Raw genomic sequence first — 27,520 nt, 5'->3', positions numbered from 1 at the left:
GAAAAGAGTCCAACCTAAATGCACACTTTATGGGCTGGAATGATGCTTTTAGTTCCACTCCTGGTCTTCATCTGAGTCGCGGACCGTTATCCCAGGCATTCATCAACAGTAGACTGAAAGGCACCTCTAAAACTAATAGGAAGTTTGCTCTCCAGAAGAGAGCGCAAACTCTGTCTCCCCCTATCCTATAACCTACCGCTTGTTAGGGTTACCGTACGGAACAGTCCTGCTGCACAGCACAAATACCCAGCTGCACGCTCGACATGGAGGTATCTGAAAAGTATCTGACTTACACGTCAAGTTTCCCGCCAGCAGGAGCAAAGCGTCACAGGTCAGATCTGCACCAGCCCCAGAGATGCAGATAATCCAGAGTGTCAGCACCTGGACATGAGGGAAGGAAGAAAATATCCAGCGCATTAAAGACCTGGAACAACTAACTCTATTATGGATATGGACATCACTGAATTTCCCCAACTAATGACAAAAAACAGTGCTGCCTATACAGCTAACGTCCACAACACAAGCATTCCCTGCATTTTGACGTGGACGCTAGCGCTACAGTTGGAAGTCACTAAATCTTGGCAGGACACTAACAAAACTGTCAAGGGCACACAGATTTACATTTCCTCTACATTTATGGAGGGGAAAGATTTACATTTAACCACACGTTGACAGAAAATGGCACACAGATCTTACCCCATTCCCCTTCGGTTCATTCACAAGTTATTCTAAATCGATTTATGCCCCATAATTCACCACGTACGGAAACTGGAAAGAAATAGGAAGATGTGTCTACAATTTACCAACAAAAAGACGAAAACAAACCAACAACAGAAGACAAATCTAACGAACTGATATAGCCTCTGATTCCACTTGGCACACTTGGTTTAAAGATGAAGATGGTCACAATCGTTTCCTTATGTTATGTGTGGCAGAAAGGTGTAACAGCATTGTTTTCTCCCCCCATAAAGTCGGACACCACTGCTGTGCCATGGCTGTTTTCTGTCAACAGCAGTATATGGTCAGCATCCATCTTTTGGGATATATCCAGCATCTTACAGTAGAAATTAGTCTCCTCTACACAAATATGTCAGGGTTTGTGCATAATGATTTATTTGTTCAGAGTTCAGAGGATACAGAATTAGGTACGACTGCTTATCCAGTAAAGCGCCGAGGGGTTTCACTATGATGATGGACGTCATATAATGTAAGCCCAGCGAGAACAATAATGAAAGGACCTGAATGAACCAGATAGGTTCAGTCTCATGTAATTCATACACAGGTTACTGTGAGGGACAAAAACCAACACAGGACATTATAGAAATGTGAGAAAGATTTCTCACATGTTTACTGACACGTTCCGCAACCTCGTCGTTTGATCCATGACAGGTTTTACAAAATGCTGCTCCTCCCCTTAACAGCCATCTGAACTAAGACAGACAGCAATAAAAAACAGGAACAGCTTGAACTGCTGTGTAAATGGGAGACTCTAAAGAACATTCTACAGTGAAGAAACATTTAAATACACACATATAGTACTCAACCTTATGTCTGACTGACCAGCTGATGAGTAAGAATATTTCAGTACAAAGTACAAATATTTCTCCCTACACAAGAACATCCATATACTATCACTGATGTTCCTTTTAAATAACATTTGGAATAATGTGTTTGTGATTGACATTGCATGTTGCTGCTGAAATGCCAGCGTGATAAAATAAGTATCTGCCCCATGTGGAGAGGCTGGTTTTCTCTTTTTAGCCTGTTTAGACGTTTACGTTCTTTGGAGATGACAGTATCATGTCACTGCAGGTTGCCATTATATTTGCCCTCAATGTTTTCCTCTCATGCCCCTTGGCAGACAGCAGTCGAGTAGCCAGGCTTCGAGAGTACAAGCTGACAGCTACCCTGTTTCATCCCAGAGCTTTACAATGCAGTGGAGAACTGCCATTTTCTTATTTACGGCCGGCAGGGATCGTAATCTACTCAAGGGGGACCACAGCCGAATGGTGAAACAAATCTCCCTAATGCCCCCCCACCCCTCCCCACCCAATCATATTGTCGGTGTGGTATTTTCAGAGGCTTGCTAATGACTCATCAGATTTAATCTCCCATATCTCCCTGGCCAGCAGGAGTTTAGCCTGTGTGATCAACAGATTTATCGTTTCCCTGTGCGCCTCTTGTGTTTTGGTGGCTAGAAACCAAACGCTGTTCTCTTAGCTCTGAGAAAAGCCCCCCTCTGTAGTGTCTTTTTTCCTTTTGAAGTATAAGGCGCTTTCCAGAACATCAAACGCGCTGAGGGGCGGCGTGGGAGTTTGTTCTGATTTGGGTACCACAGCTCAGAAGAGTAAAGGCAATTAGAAGACTACCCCCCACATCCGCTGAGACTGAGAATGCACACCTTGTTGCGTGACAATGGAATCCCAACTTGCTCATCTGTAGCACTTGCAGTAATGAAATCACGAGATATTGCGGTATAAAAAAAGTTCCATTCCAAAAAAAGTACCATCGTAAAGTCGATCACTTCAGCACTTTCTAGCCTGTATCTTTTGGTCAATGTTACCTGCTCAGCATTTACACCGAAATATCAAAGGCATTTGAACAGATCAATCACTAATCTTTTTATGGAGACCGTGCGTTAGTCTTAACATCCATATCCAATAGAAGGAAATCCAGATGATATTAAAAATCAGTAGATCAGTGGATCTGTGCAATTCTTCTCCTGCACTGATACCTGTGAAAACATCTTTTGCAATGACTAACTCTATTACAAGGTATACATTGCTAACCACATATCCAGCATAAAGCACTTTCAGATCCATGACAAGAGATGAAACAAGCTACATACAGAGCTATAAATTCAATTTATCAGCTTAATCACTATTATTCCCATGGTATTTTCTAAGATAACCCAAAACAATGGAAGCATTTCAGTCTCTGTCAGTATGATTTGTCTAACACTTGCACAAGTCCCTATCATCCTTTGCTCCTATTAAGTCATTCCATATGTTATGGTATTGGATAAGAGCCTTCTATCTAACTGGAGCTCAGGGAAGGAAAACTGTTGAAACAGAATGTTACACAGCTATGTCCTTGGTATAGTGGTTCTAAATACAGCAACAGTGACCCACAAGCTATTTTTCTTTATATACAGTTTGGCCTGTATTTACCCAGTTGTGATGCTCATGAAAAACACAGGGGACATTTAATGTATGATGTAAATACAATGCCATATCATGTAAAAATACAAAGGGTCTCTAGTTGTGTAATTAAGTTCTGCAGTTCCAGATTCACAAAGAGACACTCCCTTATGTATGTAATACAGGTTTCCTTAAAAAAAGGAACGTAATGTAAATTAGCTACAAAAAGTTTTTGGAGATTGCAGAAGATATTGATAAAAGGATGATGCATGGATTCCCCCTAAGCACGCCTATCTGACATTTCATCTCTCTGCAATAAGGTCACACCTTTTTCTGTTTCTTCACATTTTTATTCCACTTTCATACAATTTCCTCTTTGAGATGAATACATATTAAGATTCAACAAAGATCAGAGAAAGGCAAGGACCATGTAAGGTTTATGGGACAACCTGTCCCCTATCTGGTCTTATATTGAGCAATATCACAAACAGGAAGCTTCCACCCATATTATAGATGTATCTAATCATGGCTCATATGAAAGAGAATCCATATAGAAAAGATAAAGGGCTTAAAATTGTTATCAGTTTGCAAAAAATGAGATCAACATGTTAATGGAAGCCTAACTGTTGTTCTTTTTTGCTTCACACAATGTATTTAAAAGCTTTACCCTACCCCTGCTTTAATGGATCTCTCACACATTCTTCCGCCCTCCTGTTTTACATAGAATTTGATTTTCCTTGAACATTATCCATCTCTCCTATTTATTCAATATACTGGTTTGGCTCTGACTGAAAAATAACCTTATAGAATTTATAGAATCTGAACTTGCAACACATGCCATACCCCAGGTTTCTATATCTACTTCCCCCTTCTTCCAGTTTTCTGACATGGATATGTGTAAAGACTTGGTCATGAGAATGGTTAGCATAAAAATAACAGTAACTATATATTGTTGCCTTGTGGTCACACCAAAGAATGTTTCAGCCCGTCTACCCAATCTGGCTCAAAAAGAGAAGCAAGTAGAGTGCTACATGCCGTCATGTAACAAAAACGATTAGCTGTTTATTCACTTAGCCAGCTCTTACTTATTCCCAGGAAATTCCCTGATTCCCTTGATTGCTCCACAGGCTTTCCCTTTCGTCAAGGCATCCCTGAGAAAGTGTCTAATTTTTGCCATATATCATAGGGTTACTTTAAACTTACACTTTTTTTCAGAATTTCATCTTTCATTTTATGCCTTATGCCTCACTGACTGATCACAATAATGGAAGTGCATCAATTTTTTACACAGCTGTGATTGGTTCATGGAATTTGATTGCTAGAGCCACATGTAGGAAATCAATTTGAAAGTGATCCTAATGATAGTCATCTTTATCATTCAAGGTCATTTTTATAGTTATCATTGTGGCATGACCACATTCATTCGACACAAATTTCAGAACTGCACAAGTTATTGCCTCAAAGTTATAACCTTGTATAATTATAACTTTAATTATACAAGTGTGATTAAAATGATTAAAATATTGAGAGAAACAGCGAGCCCTACAGTTCAATGAGCTAGGACATAAAGTCTGGACAGCACATTGCAGCTATTTTCAAGATGCAAATGAAATATGAATTGCACAATGGAAACATGCTCTGTGATGAAAGATTATAATATCGTATAGCCAGCCACACCTCACAAGCTAAGTCCTTGGTCACCCTTGAGAAAATCACATCTTTGTATCCTGGCCTAATTCCCTCCAATTTCTTAAACCGAGGCAGACAGCTGCAGATTGTGTGGCACCATGGACTGCACAAAATCACTGGGAACCATAAGCTTTACAAAGCCTGACTGGGCAGCATATCAAAGCGGAAAGCTGCTCGGGCTATCGCTGGGGCAAAAAGTCAGGACCTCAAGAGCATATTGGCTTGACCTTGGTCTTTAGTCAAATTTATTTGAACAGCATGGTTTCAGGTCCTCTTTATTTTGAGAAATTCCAATGAGACACTGGGATGCAATGTGAAAATTACTGTAAAAATAAGGGTGCAGTTAATTGCATGGTTAATGCCACCCATATTGTCAGACAGCTGCTCAAGACCTTTAAGCCTAGGTATTATGCCTGTGTGTGGCTACAACCAGGGGTATGTCCAGACAGCCCAAAACAGCAGTTTCTTCATCAATCCCTTTTGTATCTGTTACATTTCCTAAATTCCCCTTGGAAGAGGTGAATTTACCAAATGTCATGAACCAGCTGCAGCTGTGTCAATAGTAAAATTGCTAATCCACATCTCACAACAGGTCCTTACACTACATGTAATATTCATGCATATGATTCATGAAATGTTCCTTTATTTCTGATAGTGGTTCAGGTCTCCTTGAAATGTTTTCCTGTTCCTCAGATGATAGATACAGTAAACTACTGAGGTAGCACATTGACATAGGATAGGCACAGACAAGTTTGAACCACTCTGTATATAATATATTTATATCTGGAACGTATATATCTCAGTAATGATCCTGTCCTGCATAACAACAAAGACCTTCTGCTGTTTATACGGTTGTTTAGTTCTCAGCTAGCAAAATCCCCCAATAACCTGACACAAATCCTTGGATTATAGGTCTCCCAGTGTTCATGGTACAGTGTGTCAACCTGATCCATTTGGCTGTCTGTACAGAAAGGATGAATATTGTACTGGACAGTCAGTCTCCATGGACTGTGTTGGTTATGGACCAGAGGCCATCTATGCCAACAGTTCCATGCCAGCATCTGCTGCAATTGGGCAGACCACCTCAATGAATCTGTGTCTTTAACATCAGGATATACGAAATATGAACGTATCCCTTTCTATGCAAACATTCCCAACGTTCTCTATAAAAAAGTTCCATATTCAAACAAACAGGAGTGAATCTCATTTCTCAAATCTCAATAATATGGAAAACACACACACACACACACACACACACACACACACACACACACACACACACACACGCTGCTTTCAAATTTTGGTTCTTAATTCCAGAGCTCTAAACTGACAGAACTGAATGAAGAGTAATAGGAGAGTCATTTCAGAGCCAGTGGATTCTGCTGGGTATTTGGCAGCTCTTGTCCGTGGGTGAGTAATTACAGTTTAACTGTGGCCCATGTCACAAATCACTTGGATAAAATAGGCCCATGAGTACCCGGTACTGATCCAAAGCTCGGGCGCTTGGAGTGTCTCAATGATACATCTCTACAGTTGACTCGAGGTAAACTCTCTGTAACTTCCAAAGCAAAAAAGCTTGTTCTCTCCTAATGAAGCATAACAATGTCCTTTGTGCTGATGGTGTTACATGTTAATAAGGCAAATGCTTCGAGCTCACAGGAGCTTGTCTGTTTAAGACAACATCCAGTAACAGAATACGGTAGGAAACGATACAGTAGGAATCTGTGATTTCTAATAAAAAAAACCCAAATATCAGGTTGTACCATATGCTTGTTTTAGAACTGAGAGACATACCCATGTATTTTGCATGGATACTGTAGATCTCCTCGTCGTAGTTAGAATCTCTTAGTGGATGATGCAGAAATATTCGTATAGGCATGCCTTTATCTATTGGCTCATCTTGGTCCAAAACCAGCAGAATAAAATGTGACACTTAAGTACCGGATCACGCAAATTAAATTAAAAAAAAAAAAACTGTTTATTGCTTGTAGCAAATATGTTTAAAAGCCTTGCTTTTCATCCATTCATCTTTTATTTTTATTTGACATCAGGCTAAGTTTATATTATATTAGAAAGTTTAAGTTTATATTATATTAAAAAGAAGTCCTTGGTGAAAGTCTATTGACTATGCATCTGGTGACCCGTATCTATTTTCCCGCTAAACTAAGCCTTTCAGGACTGGCCTTCTTCTCTTTATCTCAGGCCTCAGAGCAAAAATGAGAGGTTACAGTCTGAATTGTGCAAGATCATTTTCAAAGCTCTTCTTAAACAAGCATTGGTGAGTCATTGGTAATAGTACTACAACTTAAAAAGCTGAATTTGGTCTGTACTTACTAATGCTTTGTGGTGGTTTTTTTTTTGTTGTTGGGAAAATGATGAATTTCAACTACATGGTCCAGTCCAAAACCAGACACTCTGCACCTTTCTCACACAATGAATTAATTAGCCAGGGGACTCAGCTGCAGTACTTGATGACTGCCTCCACGGGCTTCATGCAACACACTATTAGTATACCGAAAATTAATTCTGCTGGTTGACTGCCAAGACTGAAATTAAGAAGAAAGTAGGTGGACAATGTGTTTCACGACTGACTCTAACATTGTGCCATTACATCTGTCACTCAAGATGTCCTACTCGTCATCAGTTTATGTTTTTGATCACTGAGTTATTCCTGCGACTATATAGACAATGACAGAATTGCTTTAGATACATAATAGTAAAATGTGTCTGAATCAAGTCATTATTGACAGGCATTCATATAATCTTTCTAAGATGGCCACTTGCTATGCAGTTACGCCACCAGGCTCAAATTCCCGAAGCAGCTTCACAGCTGTCGACCAATGTTAAGAGGGTGTAGAAAAACTCCTTTTAATTGAATTGACATTAATTAATATGGTATATGACTCAAAGCAACGGAGGCATAAATTACTTCCAACACATTAAGCTTGATCCAGGGGGGATTGTAACAGTTTTATGCAGAGGTATAAAAGATGGATAGCATTCCTCAGCTTCAGTTTATTTCAAGTTCTCAACAGTACATACATTTTTCAAATACAGTTTGGCCTGGTTGTGAGATACATATAAATGAGAGCACAAGATACATATTGTTCAGTACGGATTATGTCACTTTCCTTAAGCAAACAGATCTGACTTTGTATGTCACGCTGTGAACAAAAATTTGTCTTATTTCAAAGTAGCTGTAAACTGTCCAAATAATTTGCATTAGGTTCACTGAAAGCTGACCTGTATTTGTATTATTAAGCTCAGGTCGGAGGATGTATCACATCTGATATGGCTTGATGTGATATACAACATGCTAGCTTGAATGGTGATTTTAAGATTATAGTACTTTGTATGGAGAAATTAACTTCATAGGAGGATTTGCATTTATTGTGTCAACTACAACTTGTCCTGAATCACACTGGCACTACGTTGAAACTTTGTCAATGAAAAAGTGGTCCAAATTTATTTTCATTTAGCTAATATAGTTTTTAGTATCATGTGATAATATGTATGCTATTGCATAAATGTTGTGGAGATAATTAGCATTCCTTTCTGCTATGCAAAGGTTACTGAGGAAGACAAATGGTTGAGCTCTTCCTTTGTTTATACATATAATTCATGGCCATGAAACATTATGTAGGACAGAATTATGGGAGATGTCAGAGAATATTGATTTATTACCCAGTGTTTGACTATCTTCTTCACATCTTCACAAACATTAGATAGATCAATCTGATTAATGATTACTGTGTGATAACCAGCGAGACACTGTTTTTATCATATCTTAAACACAGTACCTTAGAAGCACCATAGCACATATTTTGTTACAGTAGAGCACATGTTCCACTGTTGAATTTGCAAAGATAGGTTTCTGGCTATAATGCTGAACCCAGACTGGCAATCATGGTGGACCGCTGCTGTGTCAGTGGGTCAGTATTATTTCCACTTTTACTATAAAGTAGTTGCTTTTCTGGTACAGGAGCCAAGCTGCTAAAGCACCTTCATGCAAAGTCAATCTTGGAACAGTGTAAAAATAAAACAAAAGGACTTTTCCCCCAGTTATGGATTTTCTTTTCTTTTTTTATGGTGCATTACATTAATTATTTACCAAGAAAAAGAGAAAAAAACAATCCATTTACAATGTTGACAATTTCATTATTTTATCTAGTATTTAGTTAGTGTTTTAAGTATTTTTCTGCATTATCTTTTTACCTGTTAACAAGAATAAGAACAGCACTAACAATTTAAGCTCTAGCTGGAAAAGCTAGACATGGTAATGCATTCCAAATGTTTGCCCAGTTACAAAAGTGCCACAAGGGAGTATTGAGTATTGAAGTAAAAGTAAGTGCAAAAATTCCTACTGTGATATAGCCAAAATACCGCATTGCCCCAAATATTCACAACCACACCCTAAATTGTACAACAACAATTGTACAACTTCCCATCAATCTACCACCCTGCAAAAGCAGGAGAGCTATTGGGACAAAAAAATGCAATCTCTGCACTGCTGGCATTTCTTAACTTTGGCGTTAAAATGACCAAAAACAAACAAAGAAACAAAAAAAAAGCCCTCAGTGTCACAGAGTTTAAATGGCACTGAATCATGAAATCACATTTAATTAAACATGCACTTGATGCCATAGCACCAGATACAAAGGGCGTGTTAAGTGGTGGCTGCCTGAAGCCTCTGCTTTGCAATGGAGACACTGAGAAAGACGTGCCGAGCTACATCGACAGGAGCTGAGTGAACTGAGAGCGGTAAATTGGTAAAACATCCTCTGCCACACGTTTCCAGTTCACGCTGGTGTCACATTTCTGTGTTTTTGATCTGCTTGTGGCTGAGTGGTGAACCCAAATCAGCTCAGCCTGAGTCTGTGGAGAATGAAGTGGTTACTGTGTTGTTTGCTCTTTTAAAGGGGATGTCAGCATGGCCATTAACTGGGTGATAACAGGTGAAAGATTCCTTTAAGAAAAAGTCACTCAGCTAGTATTGAGTATATTTCAAAACATACAGTATTGTCACTACAAATATATTTTGCACATAGCTTCAGAAATCATTTTACTATTGAATGAGTGTGACACCATGAAGCAATTTAGGCTTGTGATTAAGCATGACATAACTTCGTCACAGGCACAGGTGATAAGATTTAAACTGTTAAAATCAAGAAAATAAAACAGAAAGGAACTAATATACAGGGCAGCAGTGTAGCATAATGGTCAAGGAGCAGGGCTCCTAATTGAATGGTTGCTGGTTTGTTTCCCTGCTGGGGCACTGCCGCTGTACTTTTGGATACATGGTTCTTAACCTACCATTACCTCAGTAAATATCCAGCTGTATAAATAGATAACATTGTAAAAAAAAGCTGTAACTGATGTAAGTTGCTCTGGATAAGCTTGCCTGCTAAATGCCAATAATGTAATGTAACATAAGAAGAAGTACACACGGAATAGAATTTGGACTTTGTTAAAGTTTGTGCAATGTCATCATCACCATCATCTGTTCAAAGCCAACAACTTAAATTATATTCACAGCAAATTTGCAAAATTATTATCTAGAAAATATTACAAAATCTCCTGTAGCAGGAGATTTCATTAAATTGACAGGAAATAGGTAATGTCATTACGCAGATAAGCATTGGACATCAGCAGGCTTCGTCTACAGGGGGTGTATAGCATAAGCCACAGAACGGGCTGTGCAGTCCCCGCTGGAAGCAGTGCCAGCTGTACATGTGCGATGGATGATTTGCACCATGTTGCAGACGCTCGATCCCGTGGCATTCTGTGCCACTACTCTTATGTAGTCTGCAGAGGCATGTACCAGTTCGCTGGCCTCAGAGTGCCATATGTCATCCCAGCTCATCCCTGGCACATCCAGGACACTACTGTTACATTATCATCTTGCAGGGGAGCCACTGTTTATACCAATAGCATGAGGTGGTGCATTATTTTGTTGGAAATTTGTCACTCCAGTATGAGTCCATAGGAAGGGTAACAATTGAGGCTCTGGCACTCCGTCGGTGCAGTGCCGTACAGTCAAGTTCTCATCAACCCCTGTTGAATGAAACACTACCCACACCGTGACACTTGGTCTGCTAACACACAGCAATTAGCGTATAATGCTACATGTCTGTGCCCTGTCCACACTCACACTCATGCGCTTCAGGGAGGTTTCCCCAAAATTTTGAATAGCCACTATTGACGACTGGGCTGCATTGTTGGGGAGCCCGCCTGAGTTGTCGCTAACACCATCTCATGCTGTGGCATGGACAAACATCTATGAGCACTGGACTGCTGATGCGTGGGCTGCTGCGACCTTGTATAGCCTAACATTGATGGGCTGTTTTTGGCTGTACAGTTCTGCCAGGGTAGAAATCGCTAGCTATGAACACCCCAGATGGTGAGCTACAGCAGGCTGACTTAGTCACTCCGTCACACTCAGCCATGACTGATCAATTTATTCAACTGACTCTAAAAAACATTTACTCAACATTCAAAATCAATACACAGTATTTTATTTTCTATAAAACGTACATACTTAAATCAAAGGATATGTTTTTGTTGATACTTATTATATACATAAATGTGTTCCCCTGGTACCCATTTGCTTCTGAGAAGCTGCAGCGCTCACACTTTTGAAGAGGCAATTATCTTGTTCACAGACAGCATGTCATGTTTTCATATACTAGGAATGGAAATACAAACTCCTGCATGAAAAAAGAGGTCATTCAACACACAACAGCTGTTACCACAAAAATTCACTACGCTAGAGCTTTTGACATGCTCATAACAAATCCTATGTTTCCAGAAGGTCACGGCTCAGATCAGAGGTCTAGCTTTGACTGGATGTTTTCCAGCATCCTGGAAAGAAATGTCTGGCAGTGACCTTCCAGCAGGATAGGAACTTATCACCCCAGTTAATTTCATCTAAAACATTGCCTTAGTGAGATGACTGTTAAAAACTGAGGATAGTCTTTTTTCTGACCCAAGAAATTGAGCAGAGCTCATTGATTAAATACCTGGAACTTGCCACTCTTATACTAGCATCTCCACAATGCGAAAAAATAGTATCACCATCAAACAGCCTCTGTCACAGTTTGCGAGATGGAACCTCAACATTCACGTGACCTAGTATTGCCAAATTATCTACAGCCTTGTTATAGCAGCAGCAGCATGCACAGCATGGTTTAACATATAAATCACCCACATCTGACAGAACTGAATATACACAAAGTTGCATAAGTAGCGTGCAAGGATTCAAACTTTAAGATAACAAACCGAAGACAAATCCATTGTCAGGGAAGTGAGCCAAACAGCCAAGAACATCAATCTACTTGTTCCAGCACTCTCAGGTGTTGTTTTCTGGAGACTGAAGTAATTCTGGCACTTCTGTAATTGTTTGCAGAAAAAAAGTAGGGCACATTTCATGTTGCCTCACACAGTAAGCCTGACAATATATAAATTGTGAATAAATAGAAAAAATATGGCTGAAATGAAGAAAAATGGCAAGACATACATGGAACAGAAAAACACAATGCAAGACTATTTACACTGAGTTTTTAGCATGAGGGATGAGACTCTAAATTTGTTTAGCTTCTTTCTATGCTTCACTGGAGGAAAGTAATATATGTGAAGCTTACTGGAAATAAGAATTGTATCTTTAAATGCTTTAAAATCTGACAGTGACAAATGGCAAGTCTGTCTGCTCCTAGGTTATTTTATATATCCAGCCCTCCACATATTTATGACTGAAAATTTCAATGTATGCCTTGCTTGCACACAAAGGAAAAAATAGTCTCCCACACTGGGAAAATGCCTTTTAGTGATTTTGTTCCACAGGCCCATGTGGACAAAAATCCGGATGCCTGTTTTACAACCCCCATAGACTTCCAGAAATAAGTTGTTCCTGTATGTTTGAGCTGGCTATTGCCATCCAGAAAGGAATTCCAGCACCTCATACCATGCTGCCCTCTCTGCGGCATTGGTACCTGACAGATCCGAGGCCTTCCCAGTCTTTTCAAGCAGGCATAAACCTATAAGCAGCTGCAATGCAAACGCAGGCCTCAAATCAATCTAAATGAGTGCGGAGCATCGCTGGCGGGTGTTTTTATTCTTTTACACTGCCACGGTTTAAATGATGCGGTGTATCTGTGTACTGCCACAGACGCAGGGGATCAAATGACTTGGAGATGAGATACTGCAAAAAACTCCCAGGATCAGCTTTCTAGAGGAGACAAGGGAATCCGTCGGACCAAATCAGGGCACCCAGCAACATTTTTTATCTACACAGCCCTTTCTGAAGTGAGGAGTGGAGAGGGGTTGGGATACCATGGCAACAGTAAATAATAAATGTAGATGGCGTGGGTGCCATTGATTGGGTGGAGCTTCGTGAGGGAGATTGATGAGGTACTAACGGCACGCCCCACCTTCGCCACCTCATTTATCTTCAGCTGGCATGCCCCATGTTCTCTAGATACAATGCTGGCATCTACGAACTACACAGACAGAATCTCAGGCAGAATTTTTCTTATGTAAATTTGCATGCATGGGGTCTGTGGGAGTGTCTCTACTCATGTACTTGACAGGAGCAGAGCCTTGGTATAGTTATATTTATGAAACTTATATGTATGAAACTCATATGAACTGCATATTAACTCCCCCAATGCCCACAAAAAAATACTTTAAAGCATGTGACTTGCTTTAAGTGATATGTCATATTCTAGAAACAACTTCCCCGATGTCTCCCCATTGACTACATAAGTAGCGAATGACCAAAACCACAAACTGTAATCAGGAAGCATGTAGCACTGACTCCTAGAGGAACTAGAAAGGCTGAAAAAACACATTGCTCAAGTTCAGCACCACTACATCTATCCACAGCTCACACTATATTTGCTCAGCAGACTCTCTTGCGCATAATGACTTCCACAGCTTACCATTTTTACAGTGTACCTATTTTTAGTGCCGAAAATTTATTGAGGCTATTCAGGTAGACCACCCTACCCAAGGGTACAACCACATCAGCCCATCTGGGGATCAAACCGGCAACCAATGCATTATGATCCCTGCTGGTTAGCGCTACACCACACTGCAGCTAACAGCTATGCATGGCTGCATTCCTTTTTGCTCTCTCCGTTAAAGTGTACCTCTGACTTTGCTCCTGACCTTCAGCAATGATGATCCTGGTGGCTTTGCTGCAGGGTGTTAATTATGACAAATAAACGTGCCACAGGCCCGGTGTTTGCGCGGAAGTCAATATTCTTTATGCCTGCACTTGCAGATCCCTCCTGTCTGTGTGGGTAATTAATCCAGGATGCTGAAGCTTGTTATATTGAAACAGCAGTAATGAGGTGCAATGCAGCTCTTTTGATTTCACCTTCCACTCCATTACTCTAATGTAACCTTCATGAGTCCTTTTTGGTGTGTGTACTGTATGTGTATGTGTAGGTAACCTCTGGGAAAACTTGGGCAAAAAGACCATGATTTCCTCTGAGACTGTGCTACTTAAAGGAATAAATAGCACAGGGGTTTCACTGGGTCTCTGTTCCTCTCCCAGTGGGACTTCATTTAAGTCTCATAACAATTCTATTTGCTCAGCAGACACCCTTTTTCAGGGTGACTTGCAAAGCTTATATATATTTTTTTACATTGCATCTATTTATGCATGAATATACAGTGATGCAATTTAGGTTAAGCGCTTTGGTCAAGGGTGCAATGGCAGTTCCCTAACTGGAAATTCAACATGTAACCTTCAGGTTACAAGTTTAGCACCTCAATCCATTACTTATATACTGTATTGTGGCTAACAGATGCATCTAATATGACAAACTTTAACAGCCCATATTTTCACTCATATTCAGTTTAACAGCTCAGGATAAGTGCCTTGTAAAACAGCTAAATGCAATCCAAGATTAAAAACTGCAACATTCCAGGTACAAGACTGGCTTGAACATTCCAACCTCTGCCTTCACAAGTATCACTGTTTTATTATGTGCTAAATAGCTAAATACAGTAAATGCTTAGCACACTACTACAACTGATTCTTTAAAAATTTCCTCATTTCAAATCATAATTATTTTAGGAGATGGACAGGGGCCCAATTAACTTTATCAAGCAAACTGAGTAGTAGCAATGACTCAGCGACCGGGTGAATTCATCTGAAGGACTGGCACACAGTCCAAGAATCAAATGAAAATGTTACATAATGGGTTTTAAGGACTCCCAATTGTCTTCAATATGAGGACAAAATACAGACACACAGCCAACAAATGAGACAAGCATGAGTGAGACTGGAAACATTCCAGTGCCTTGGAGATAGCCAGGTTTTAGGGCTTTCAGACTTCCTGACCATGGCTTTCCACCATATATCAAATACAGGGCTGCAAATGAGAAAACTGAGAATGTGTGCAGAATCTGTAAACCATCAGCTGATAAAATCTGGTAATTTGCTAATTAATTGGCGCACTTCTGACCAGTTATACAAACATGCAAAATGGCCCAAATATTTGTCATATAATTTGATGCTACAATAACTAAAAAGGCATACATGGTCCCGGTCCTATAAGGAAGCATTTCACTAAATGAGTGAAATGCTTCCTTATTGATTGCATTCCTCCAATCTCACTGAAAGAGACTGATAGGAATGCAGGAATGAGTACATGTCCAGTTTGTTGAAGAAAAAAAAAACAAATGCTTGAAAGCAGGGAGGCTGTTGCTAGTCACCATTTCATTACATCATAAGTGGAACTGACTGCATCCTTGCTGAGCATGGTCGGAGCAACCATCACAAGCTTACATAGGTAGCTTTCAGATAAAATGCTATCACCTAAAATGGCTTCTGAATCTCCCCTTGGGGGTTTCCATGGACAATGAAGGATCACATAAAGACAAAGAGTCCACGTGCAATAGGATATGGTAGACAGAGATAAAAATAGAACTGTCTGTTCCACACTGTGTAATGCATAGGAAATTCAGGGCTTCCTTCTCACAATGTTCACACGGTCTTACTTATTTACTTTCTACTTATTTGTTTCATGAGACATTCATTTGTGATCAAAAACACTACAAATCTGATGCTGAAGACATATAACAAATAACAAGGTCAGCTGGATTCCAAATGGCTAAATCAAGAAGAAACGTGATCCACTAAGCCCATTGTGCACAAAAAAAATTGTTAAATGAAACAGCCATTACTCAGTGTTGACTTGTTTGATATCCTTGAGAAAAAGTTCATTTGCTTTCACTAATGAGCTCATTTAAAATATGCTTTGAATTTTTTGCCTCACAGAAATCCTGCAACAAAAACAAACATCTCTAATTTTTACCAAACTACAGTTAGTCATCTGATCAAACAATACAAAAACTCCCATCCTTGTGGGAACTTTGAACAGACCGTTTGAAGAGTTATCTTTTTAACCCCATCACCCCCCCCCCCCCCCCCCCCCTGTAAATAACACCCTAGCAGCAGAAAAAAATCATTACTTCTTAATATTCAGCACAGTCAGTTCTTGTCGCGTTCCGTTTGTTGTGCCTGAGCTGTTTGATACCACCTACTCTTGAATAACAGCAGACTGTGTAATTCAATTAATGGAGTAATTACAATAGCAGATCAGCTGTGACAAACATCTACAATGGAATCCACAAAATACGCCACCCACTGCATCCCACTTTCAGCTACACAAACAGAGCTTGCAAAGGCCAGCATGAGTTTTCTCAGCACATATTCCTGCCGCTCTGCCCAGAATATGACAGACCTGACAGCCCTTCGTCTTAATTTGAAATACACATGTATTTCAGGTCACTTATGTCAGACAGCATGGATAGTTATCTGTATTTATTATGCATTATCTGTATCTTTCTCTCGCACATTCTTATTTTCACAATGTATTATGTTACTGAGTGGTTACAGCTCAGCCTAAATTGCAAACATTTTCTTCACAATATGTAACTCTGGGACAATTTCAAGTATCAAGAGGCATTTATATGGCATGCATGTAACTGAAGCTTACGAAATGATGAACAGCCATTATACACGTGGGTTCTCAGTTGCACAGTTCACAGAGAACCGCATGAGCAAGTTAAAAAAAAATTATACAACTAATAGCTGACAACCTGTTTTATCCGGGTTACAGCTGCCCATGTTCCAAGCATTGGGTGTTATCTCATGTGAGAAGCAGGTCAGCCAGGTTGTGACTGGTGCTATCTTAGCAGTATCCTGTAAATCTAGCTGGCTTTTAGCAAAAAATTCTTTATGTCTGCACTACACATGTCTTCAAAGAAGTCTACTAGTAAAAACAAATTATTCCATAAAAAAGAGAGAGGCCTCTCCTAACCCTGTGGTCAAATTGACATATGAAGCAAAAATAAGCACTCCACTGTCCATGTAAATTCAGTATATATTTGTTTTAGGAATGTTTAGTCTTGAGTGCAAAGGTCAGTGAACTCAGAGGTCATCACCCATCACACGATGACACTATGAGAGTAAGCCTTTCCACAGCTGTGTTCAAACAGGACAGACCAATCAGAACATGGCAATGATGATGATGGAAATGGCATGACTCCATACGTAATAAGCCAGTAAGAGAAGAAACACCAAATGCCGGTTACAACAGGTTGGACCATAGGGCCCGTTCTTGAAGTTTCAGACGAAGGGCCAAGTTATAGCCATGCATGGCAAACACTTGCAAGAAACAGGCATCAGAACACATGCAGCGAGCATTACATTACATTACTCTACATTACATTTATAATGTCAAATCAACTATTACAATGTCAAATCACAATGACGCTCCTAAATTAAGAGTTGCGAATGGATAAAGATTATGGAACTCACCATTTTAGTATGTCAGTGAGAGATGAGATTCTTTTTCTTTTATCATTATAACTATTATTAATTAAGACTGTCTTGAAAGCAGTCCTGCTCTCCCATGGTCCCGAAGCTTATCTCATGAAAACGTAAACATAATGTACTAGTAAGAATCCCTCCACGAGGATTGCATGACATCATATAATTACCATATGTCAAGATACAATTTAAGAGATTATTAAAGGGACTGTGGCTGCATCCATATCTTTTGAATCCATATGCGTACAAGTCAAAGATCCTATTAAAGTGTTTATCTGACACTGAGACTGTGTCTGAGCCAGAATGGTCCACAAGGGTGAACTGACTGCCCATTTCTGTGGTGTAAAGCAACTTGTACAAACTGGATAGGACACTGGTCTATTGCTGGAATATTATAATGCAGTGGACTCCCCTTATGAGAATCACATCTGTCCAGGACTACAGGAAAGTTATGAGTGGTCAATCCTTAAAAGAAGAGTTCCAAATGAAGGTGTAAAATGGATGTTTCAGTTTTAAACAATGTCCTTAGCTAAGCTGTTCAAAATATGTTTTAGGTTTTCAATATTTTTACATTATCTTCATTAAAAAAAGAAGAAAACTCACATCACTCACATTAAATATTTCAATGTCATCCTATGCTTAAGTGCCAAAGCAGTAAACTAACTAAATTAAAACATAAATTATCTGACTCACATCCATTATTTTTCACTGTCTCCATTATACTTGGTGCTGCAGTGCCTTAGTGGTTCCCATTCATTTTGATGTGACACCTCCTTACTGCTTCATAGAATCTTACACAGTGTAGGCTGTGGAATGCCCAATATCTGAGCTGCATTTCTTTCATTGGTTTTAAGATTATCGTGAGACTCAAGAAAGAAGTTTTTATCTGTAGAAAGTATCTTTCTCTTTCCTGCCATATTCTTATATTAGTCGTTCTTATAAGTGGAGTGTGCTAGAGCAAATTTCTTACAGATTTTTAAGAATGGAATAATACATTTATAGAGTACTTTCCATGCAAGAATCTCAAACTGTATCACACTTAGTGCACATACTTCTATATGTAGCACCAACAGCAGTAAATTAATAAACCATACCAGGCTATACCAAACAATCCTATGCAATCTATGGTGACACGTTTAAGGTTTGACATATGTAAACCTATAATGCTGACCTAACAGCAAGGGATAATTGTTTTTCATTATACAGTCTTGTTTCCCAAGTTCCTTGTAGCCACATATGTTGTGCTGTCATGGTTTCATTTATGTTATGATGTTTTAACAACATATGCTGACGCTCCGTAGCGCTCATAAAAGTTTGATTTTTGTAATTTCAGTGCTGGTACCTAAGCAGCTAACGGAGGACTTAGAGTGAGAAAACAAATGTGTTTAATTATATATTCATAATCAGTGAAATATTTAGGAGCAAATGTTGCCAGCAGTATACTGGCCCAACTTTGAGAGCAGTACAGTATCTTCTAAATGGTCCTAAACTGCCCATCTGTTAGCGATGCAAAGTTGTAATAAATTGCACAAAATGTTCTAGAGGTCTGCACCACGGAATGGCCCTTTCCACCTGATTGCCTGGGACAATTAATTTGGTCCGTGCACAGCTTGCAACAGGACATGAACTTTAATTACTGTGCAATTATATTTAGAAAAATAAACTGAGATTTGCGGTTAAGTGGAAAACTACTTTCCAAGCTTCCAAGTAATTTAACTCCTGCTATCAGCCTACCTTAGTTCAAAATAGATTTTTTAATGATCAGAATGATGGTGGTCTCCACTAACAACCTGCTCCATGTTGTAGTTGACTGTAACATCTAAATAATGAATTTAAATGAATAGTGAATGAACATCTAAATAATGTTGTCTTGTTAAATGTATAACACCAAAAATATACCTTTCAACATTTCAGCCTTAGAACCCAAAACCTTTTGCTCTTACAGAATCAGAGGATAGCAGGTGTTGATAAACTGATGAATACCAATACAATAAAAAATAAACCCACATGGCGATATACTATAAACCAGTAGAATGTGCCTGAATTGGCTTGTTGTAACTTATAATATCTCAATGGCTTACATAACATAAATCTGGCAAGCCAGCTACATAAGCCCACATTTTACATTCACAATCTTGAATCAACTTCTGTACAATTAATTTTTCAGAGAGGCTACTGATGGCCAATTATTTTGCTTTTCTGCTATAAGTTCTCAGCGCTGTACTGTAAGGAACTAGCTGAACTTGGATAGCTAATGTTAGGCAGCGGTTTTTGCTGTGCTTTTAATTAGTCTGTTTTCCAGTTCTACTGGTTGTCCACTTATCAGAAATACATCTCCTGGCAACGTGCCTCTCTTTGTTGTTACGGACTTCGCCTCAGATGGTATGTTGGTTGACAGGCTTTTAAGTGTATGCGTCACATGATGCGATTGCCATTTACTTTCAGTTATGTGCACTGTGACACACAACCCCGACTTCTTTGACCACAAATATTTCATTGTACTTCACATTATTTACATTACTTGCACTTGTGTTTGTTTCAGGATGCTGTGTTGGTTTGTTTGACTTGTCACACTCTGAGTGCCAGTGATGTGGATCATCTAGCAAGAGAAGGTATAGGATAGACATGTGCTTGTTTATCACTGTAGAGTTTAAATGAGGGTTAGGGTTAGTTTGTGTAATAATCTTTAGTTTGCTGTTGAACAAGGTGAAAAAGAACTTTTGACTTTAGAGGAGAGATAAACTAAATCAATCATCTCTTGTGAATAAAAAATAGAACATCTGTAGCTTTTCATTTCTCATCATAATTGCTGAGTAATAACCTTTTTGGGATTTCATTCCCAAAACAACCTTCATACAGTGATTAGTTGCACTGTTCCCTCAAGTTGATGTCTTCCGATGTGTCAGCAATGTTCTCTTGCACTGATGTATTTGTCTTTAAATCATATCTGCCTTTTGTTCCACATAATGTCACTATTCAGAAATACAACTGCGTAGGTAGTGAGACACACAAGACATAAATACAACCATTGCAAAAATTAATGAAGGAACTCTACCTTCGTGATGCAAAAGTCAGTGGGCATAGTAAATTCCTCCACACATAATGACATACAGTATCAATATGTCTAACAAAATCAATTATGACATGCTGGGGATGGTGGCACACTATTTCCTTTGACTAATGACTAATACATCAGTCAAAATCAAAACTCCATTCATATATACATTCTGGGGTTATGCTGGGATTTCAGAAGTGGTGGAGTTTGAGCAAACAACAGCATCACACAGGACTGTGATGTCAATTGTGATTTATGTTGTATGATTATTATTGAGATTTGAAACCATTTTAAGTAAGCCAGGTATTTATAGTTAGACATTAGGTAAATATGACAGGTGGGACTAATTATTTATTCCTTTATTTATTGTATTAGTTGTAATAATTGTTTAATTACTTATTTATTACTTTGTATGATATATATATATATATATATATATATATATATATATATATATATATATATATATATATATATGTAGTTTTTGTCAACCTTCAGGCTGAGAAATTATGACACACTCAAAAGTGACACACTCAAAGTAAGTATGAATTTATACTGGATATGGCTGGTACATATTGTGATGGGTTTGAGGCAAACAGGTTTGGAAGGATGACAGAACTGAGGAAAACAGATGCAAAATCACATCATAATAATCAGTCAATAAAATGTGCTGCACATGGCTAATTAAGATTATTGGCTTCAAAACAGCATAAATGGTATGTAACAGACAGTTATGACTAGGCACGTCAGTTGAATAATTAGTATACATATAACTTTGGGAATTCATCTCAGACTATCACATAAGCCATGAGATGGGTCCCAGTTTAATAACTGTGGCATAATGATGAAACTTCCAATTACGCCATCAAGTCAAGTTCTTTTAAACAAGTGTGGATGTATGCTATGGTCACAAAGTTGGACAAAGGGGGAATTGTTGTGACATTCACAGCATTGCATATGGCTTATTTTATCTATCAGGAATAAGGAGCCACCAGACACTATGCAGTGATGTTGATCTAGTTCATCATGACCTACTAGAGAGGTGAACTAAACACCTCACATTTATTCCATGCCAGATAAATGTGTTTCACTCCAGGAAGCATTCAAACAACTTCACATTATATATAGGTATCTCTGTGACACTTGTGCAGGAAGGTCACTGTCATTTTCAGAGCAGATGCTAGCTATCCTACTACTATAGGTTGACCATATTTATTTTACTTGTAACACTTTTCATTTTACTGTAGTTGGGGGGGGGGGGGGGGGGGTGTGATTGCTCTCCATGTGAACAGTTATGATTAAATATTAAAACTCTCGGATTTGATGCAATGCATACTTCTTAAATGAAGTACCATTTTCTGAAGTTGTAAGACTACTGTCTCTTCTCGGAAATGACCCAGTCCCAAAAGGTTAAAATTTGGCCAATCACAGTATGGGCTGCACCTGCCTGCCTGACAGGGGGAGCCGTCTTTGAGCATTTTCCGTGAGCTTCTGCGAGTGCGAAAACTCATACATTTTGATATATGAAAATAAAATAATAAAAATAAAATAATTTTCTCAACTTCCTACGGCATTTTGTTCCGTTCTTAACACAACCCCTGCAACGTTGTATTTCACTTTTCGACATATTGTACTTAATTTTTTTAAATAAAAGTCTGCAATTTGTGAGGAATCCTCAAAAGATTAAAAATAAATAAATAAATAAACAGGGGAAAAAACACTGACTGTCATCAGTTTCCTCTGAGGCGTCAAGTAATACTGCAAAGGCAGTCCTCCTTAGACTTACAAATAACTCACCTGCAGGTGACGGATGCAATACATTTTCCGGTAACTTTTACTTGCAGATCTCTGTCAAAACCTCGACCAGTCCCTGTGGTTGCAGTCCAGCCAAAAGGCAGAATGATTAGATGCTCCGCCCTCGCCCCAACAGGATGCGATATCAGACTTCTGGTGTAAATGTTGATTAACACATCGATTCCAAAAAGATATAAACCCTTGTTCGGCGTTGTCGCGTGTTTTCAGCTTTGAAAAGTCATTCTAGTGTTTTCTTTTCACATGATGCGCACTAATTTGACCGAAACAATTTTCCTACTAACCCACCGAAATAAAATAATGTTCCAAATGTGTGCTCGTCAAAACCTATATTTAAATCACTACATCCTGAGAACTTCATTGAGGTTGGTTCATTTTTAACGCGATGGAAAACTCCACTGCGTAATGCTAAGCCACTCCGATGCGCGACACTAATGATCTTTGTTTTCCAGCCTCGGAGACATGAGAAAAATGCCGGTGCAGTCCAGTTTTCAATGTTTTGTTATTGTATATGCATATACACATATGTTGAGAGAACAGTTTTTCAGTCGCTGATTGTCTGAGCGCATGCAAGGCGCATACAGTCAAGAGACGCTGATCCCAGGATGCTTTCGGAAATTAATGGAACACGGAATAAAATCAACGAGGGACTTTGAACCGCAGTTCCTCCTCACTCTGGACTTCGAATTATGCTTATAAACCTAAAGCAATTCAGCTTTCCTCTGCTGACACCAATTTTCTTTTCTTCACACTTCTGGTCTAGCACGATGTGTCGGTTCTTCACTGTGCCGTTTATAGCTCTGGTGGCATTCTGTTTTGTCCCTGCCCTCTGATCTGCTCAAGACAGCATCCCACATAAGATTCACATGCATACATCCACGGAAAACAAGAAATTCTGAGTAGCGTAACTATGAGCTGCCCGTCTTTGCCTTCAATAAAACTTCTAAACTCAGATTAATAAGAGTCCAGCGATGAGTAATTAAAATGCCTCCGTAACTCACCACTAACTGTGGACTCAGACTGATACTGTATGCTTATATCTTTTTGCTCATCTCTTGACCCAAAAACCCCGGCTTTCCACTGACACGGCTTCTACATGGCATTAGAGAACTTGCAATTCAGATGCCAACGCGCCAAAGTGAGGTCTTTTTTCACCGGGTGCACCTTTCCGCACAAATTCAGAGTCTCGTTGTGGTTGCCTGTGCGTCTTTTCAAATGCGGTCGCTCGGGCGAGTGTCACCGCAGCTTGTTGTTCTTACAGTCCACTGTAGTCTTCTTACTTAGTCCAATTCCAGACACTTCCGCTCAAAGAAAGATATATTTCGTGATTCGCAGCGGCATGTATTCTTACCCTCGCCTTCACTAGTTTATTTGGTTTGGAGAAAAGCCGTGTCCTGGCGTTGTTGGCAGCGTTAACTTCCCTCCTCGCTATACAGTAGCCTCCCACTTCATGTTTGCTGTCTCCGCCCCCGTGTCGATTAGTTCAGCCTCATGCCAATGCTTCTTCGGCTGATTTATCTGCAGTTACGCAAAGCCTTGGGTGTGAATCCATGACTCTGCCGTAACTTTGCACAGCACATTTTAAACAAAATCTGGGCTACCGACAGTGTTACTAAATACTTCAGAGCCAAACGCTAGTCGGGACTGCAGAGGATTACATCGAGGTTGCAAATGCTCCTCCACATCAATAACACGTTATCAAGCATATCGCACGAGTGGCGCATAATGCATTTAGTCTAGGTGATCACTTAATTGAATTCAGAATCGCATTTGTTTCTTTGAAATATCTATTTATTTATTCCAAAGGGTGGAAAATGTAAATGAGTTTTTATAATGCATTTAAATGGTCATTTTCTGTCTGCATGAATAAATGGTATACACAAATATACACATGATTTTAACGAGAAATGTACATTTCGAGGTAAGATTAAGTATCTGTACCTTGAATAGTCTTCAACGATCTGACCTGTCTAATTATTATCAAAACGTTTTGGGTCTTAAACGTAGTAGTGTCAGAGCTTCAAAATAACGTATTGTGATGGTCGGGGTCGGGGACATAACGGTTGAAAACTGAAGGCTTTGAGCATTAATGTTGAGCGTTAAACTTCCAGCCAGGACTGTAGACCTCCTTGATGTGACTAATACCTCTATACATAGTTTAGGATTTGGATGTCGCTTCCATTTAGCACAATACTTCCGTGATGATGATGATAATAATAATGCATTTACGTTTAGTTTTCTGCACAGCTTAATGTTTAACTCTCATGTTAAACACAGGCGGTGCTTCAGATGTGAAGAGGACAAGCCTTATTCTAATAAGAAACACCTAATTAGAAATGAGGTTTACACTCTTAGTCTTCCACTTACCTCTGAGGTAACGCTAATCAATGCAATTGTTACCATGTCATTTTTCTGCTTAATCGCCAGAAATATTGGGGAACTGGAATACTGGTCTACAAAATCAGTTTAATCAGCACAGTCCCGCTTTAACGTATATTCTTAACCAAAGAATATAGCAAAGCTATATTTTACAGAGACATTGTGCCTATGCTTGCAGTTGAACACACAGCCTTATTACTGATTTTTTTGTGAAGTTTTATAAGTTGCATGGGCTTTCTTACACAAATTAACGCTGAAATAGGTGTATAATATCTTCAGTATGGAGCATCTATGGGAGATTTTCACCTACTTCATGCCCCCACCTGATCCCAATGTTTCACATGCTTTGTTTGGGTGTGAGCTAAGGAAGTGGTCGATATTCAGTGTCTTGCATTGCATAAAACAGAATATTTAGGACTTGACGGATGATAGGCGGCTGACATTTTTTAGAACTTTTGTGCTCTGGGAAGACACACAAATGTGAGGATGTGCCAATCGAGGAAGAAAAAAACCTGCTTTGTTGTAAATTTCAGAAAATGAAGCGTCTCAATCGCTCTTACAGTAAGATGCTATGCTATCCTATCTTCTGATGAAAGGTCAGAGGCCATGTCATCAAACCTTTGAGCAAGTATTCTAAATCAGTTTTACAAACATGTGAAACTGTCTGTAATCGTTTTTTCTTTTAGTTTTTGGCCTTATTTCAAACATTTGTGGCAGTATTAAATTCTTTTTATTCCAGTCATATTTGACCTGTGATGATATAAGAAAAGTGAATGCATGTTTTAGGCCAGTGCACACAATATCATTGACTGTGCATTTTCATATAGGGGCTAACTGGGTTTTACCCTGAGATCCAGCCATTTCTTGGCTATCCCCAGGGAAGCTAATAGTGACAGTACAGTGCAGGGCACAGAGAGAGTGTAGCAAAGCATGTTCATTTTCCTGCTATTGCCCTTAGCCAGTTAGCTATTTCCTGTTCACAGCATACAAACCTGACTGTGAAAATATCAAACAATGTCAACTTTTCTAATATTTCAATACTGTAGCACTACACTTCATCCCAAGACAAGTTGCTCCTGCCATATTGTCATTAGGTGCAATGACACAGATGCACAGCTGGGAAGTTGTAAGAAAACTTTTTTTTCCTTGATTTAATTTGGGTTGTTTTATGGTCAGTACCAAAAGAAACATTCACGTGAAGTCTTTCTCTAAATGTTGCTCTAATGGTATATCTTTGTGATCACCAAAATGTAGTACTTGTTCTCTGGTTTAGGCCACTTACTGGCATTTTGTATAAGATGTCACCTGGTTGTCACATACTTATTATTGAAATGGAATCCTTTCTTTTTGTGGTAATGACTGTAATACAAAAAATAGATGGTCAGATGGCTACTGGGTACTAGTAGTAAGCATATTGGACAGTTTGCTGTTGACTGAATTTATAAGAAACAATTGTAATTGGTTATAATGATAACCAAAAGAATTATTCAGTGGAAAAAAATTAAAAGATAGAATAGTGATCTCAGTGATGTAGTATGGGCATTTTGGTATTCGGATGTTTCTCTAATTAAAGGCACCAGTTAATTAATTAGCATTAATTATGAATATGAATTGGAGGCAATCCTAAATGTAATTTGATTTGTTTGTTTAAATGTGTAGAGCTCAATTTGTTAGAATAATTAAACAACAGAATTCATTAGCATAAATAACATTTATTGACAAAACTGACTATATGCAGAACATGCAGTGGTTTGTAATACCGAAGAAAAGAGAAGCTGAAGCAATATCTGAGAATACAGGTGATTGCTTTTGAATTTAATTCATAAGAAATTGAGTTAAATACTCTAGCACATATAAACATATAACATATGTTCCTACTAATGCACCTCTATCTCTTCATCCAGCCACACACAAACATTATATTATTTATGATATTCCTTTCTGATTACAGAACATTTTAGTTATTTAATTAAACATTTGAAACACTTCATTTTTTGTATAGGGGTACAGTAACTTTGTGTACAAGGTTCAATTAAACTGACATTCAATGACAAGAGTTGTATCAAAGGATGACTAAAATATTAATATGCTATCTTATTTCAGTCCCCTTTATCTAAATAAAAACATAAATCAAAATGTAAGATAAATGGTATTACATATCCTGACGTATTTTGCATAAATGTCTGATAAGGACAATGAACACAGCATGTGTGGAGCAACTTTAAACACAGAGTAATAGACATATTACAAACAATTCACATAGTACACATGATTTCCCTTATTATTCTTAACACCAAAATTAGTCATTACCACATATGAATGGTGAATGGCTCTGGAATGGTTATTTCATCATTTCTTTGCAAATAGTATACATGTTTGCAAATTTCTCCTTTTAAAACCAAACATATGGTCCAAAAATACATTACTGAGGTCCCTCTCTTCCTTTCTTAAGCTGTTGATTTGTAATACATTCATATGGGATACTTCTTCACTTTTCATCTACCTATGTACCTCTCTTTCTATATGAAAACCCCAGACATGCTGATTGCCACAGGGAACAGAAAAAATGCAAATGGAATGGGAATTTCTGTACTACAATTG

At 38.7% G+C, this 27,520-nt stretch overlaps 1 protein-coding gene across 1 annotated transcript in view; it reads right to left on the bottom strand.

Moving 5' to 3' along the window:
• crhr1 (corticotropin releasing hormone receptor 1) overlaps positions 1-23,970 on the bottom strand; it is a 95,538-nt gene extending 71,568 nt beyond the window's left edge. The window contains exons 1-2 of the mRNA XM_036552160.1: positions 22,526-23,970; positions 294-381 (exon numbers count right to left, since the gene is read on the bottom strand). Of these exons, the coding sequence (XP_036408053.1) occupies positions 294-381; positions 22,526-22,549 (112 nt within the window). The 5' untranslated portion in view covers positions 22,550-23,970. The remainder of the gene's footprint in view (positions 1-293; positions 382-22,525) is intronic.
• Between the last annotated feature and the right edge of the window lie 3,550 nt (positions 23,971-27,520).

This window comes from Megalops cyprinoides, chromosome 19 (assembly GCF_013368585.1).
Source record: "Megalops cyprinoides isolate fMegCyp1 chromosome 19, fMegCyp1.pri, whole genome shotgun sequence".
NCBI classification, from domain to species: domain Eukaryota; kingdom Metazoa; phylum Chordata; class Actinopteri; order Elopiformes; family Megalopidae; genus Megalops; species Megalops cyprinoides.
The sequence above is the reverse complement of the archived record's forward strand: the minus strand, read 5'-3'. Positions and strand labels throughout refer to the sequence as shown.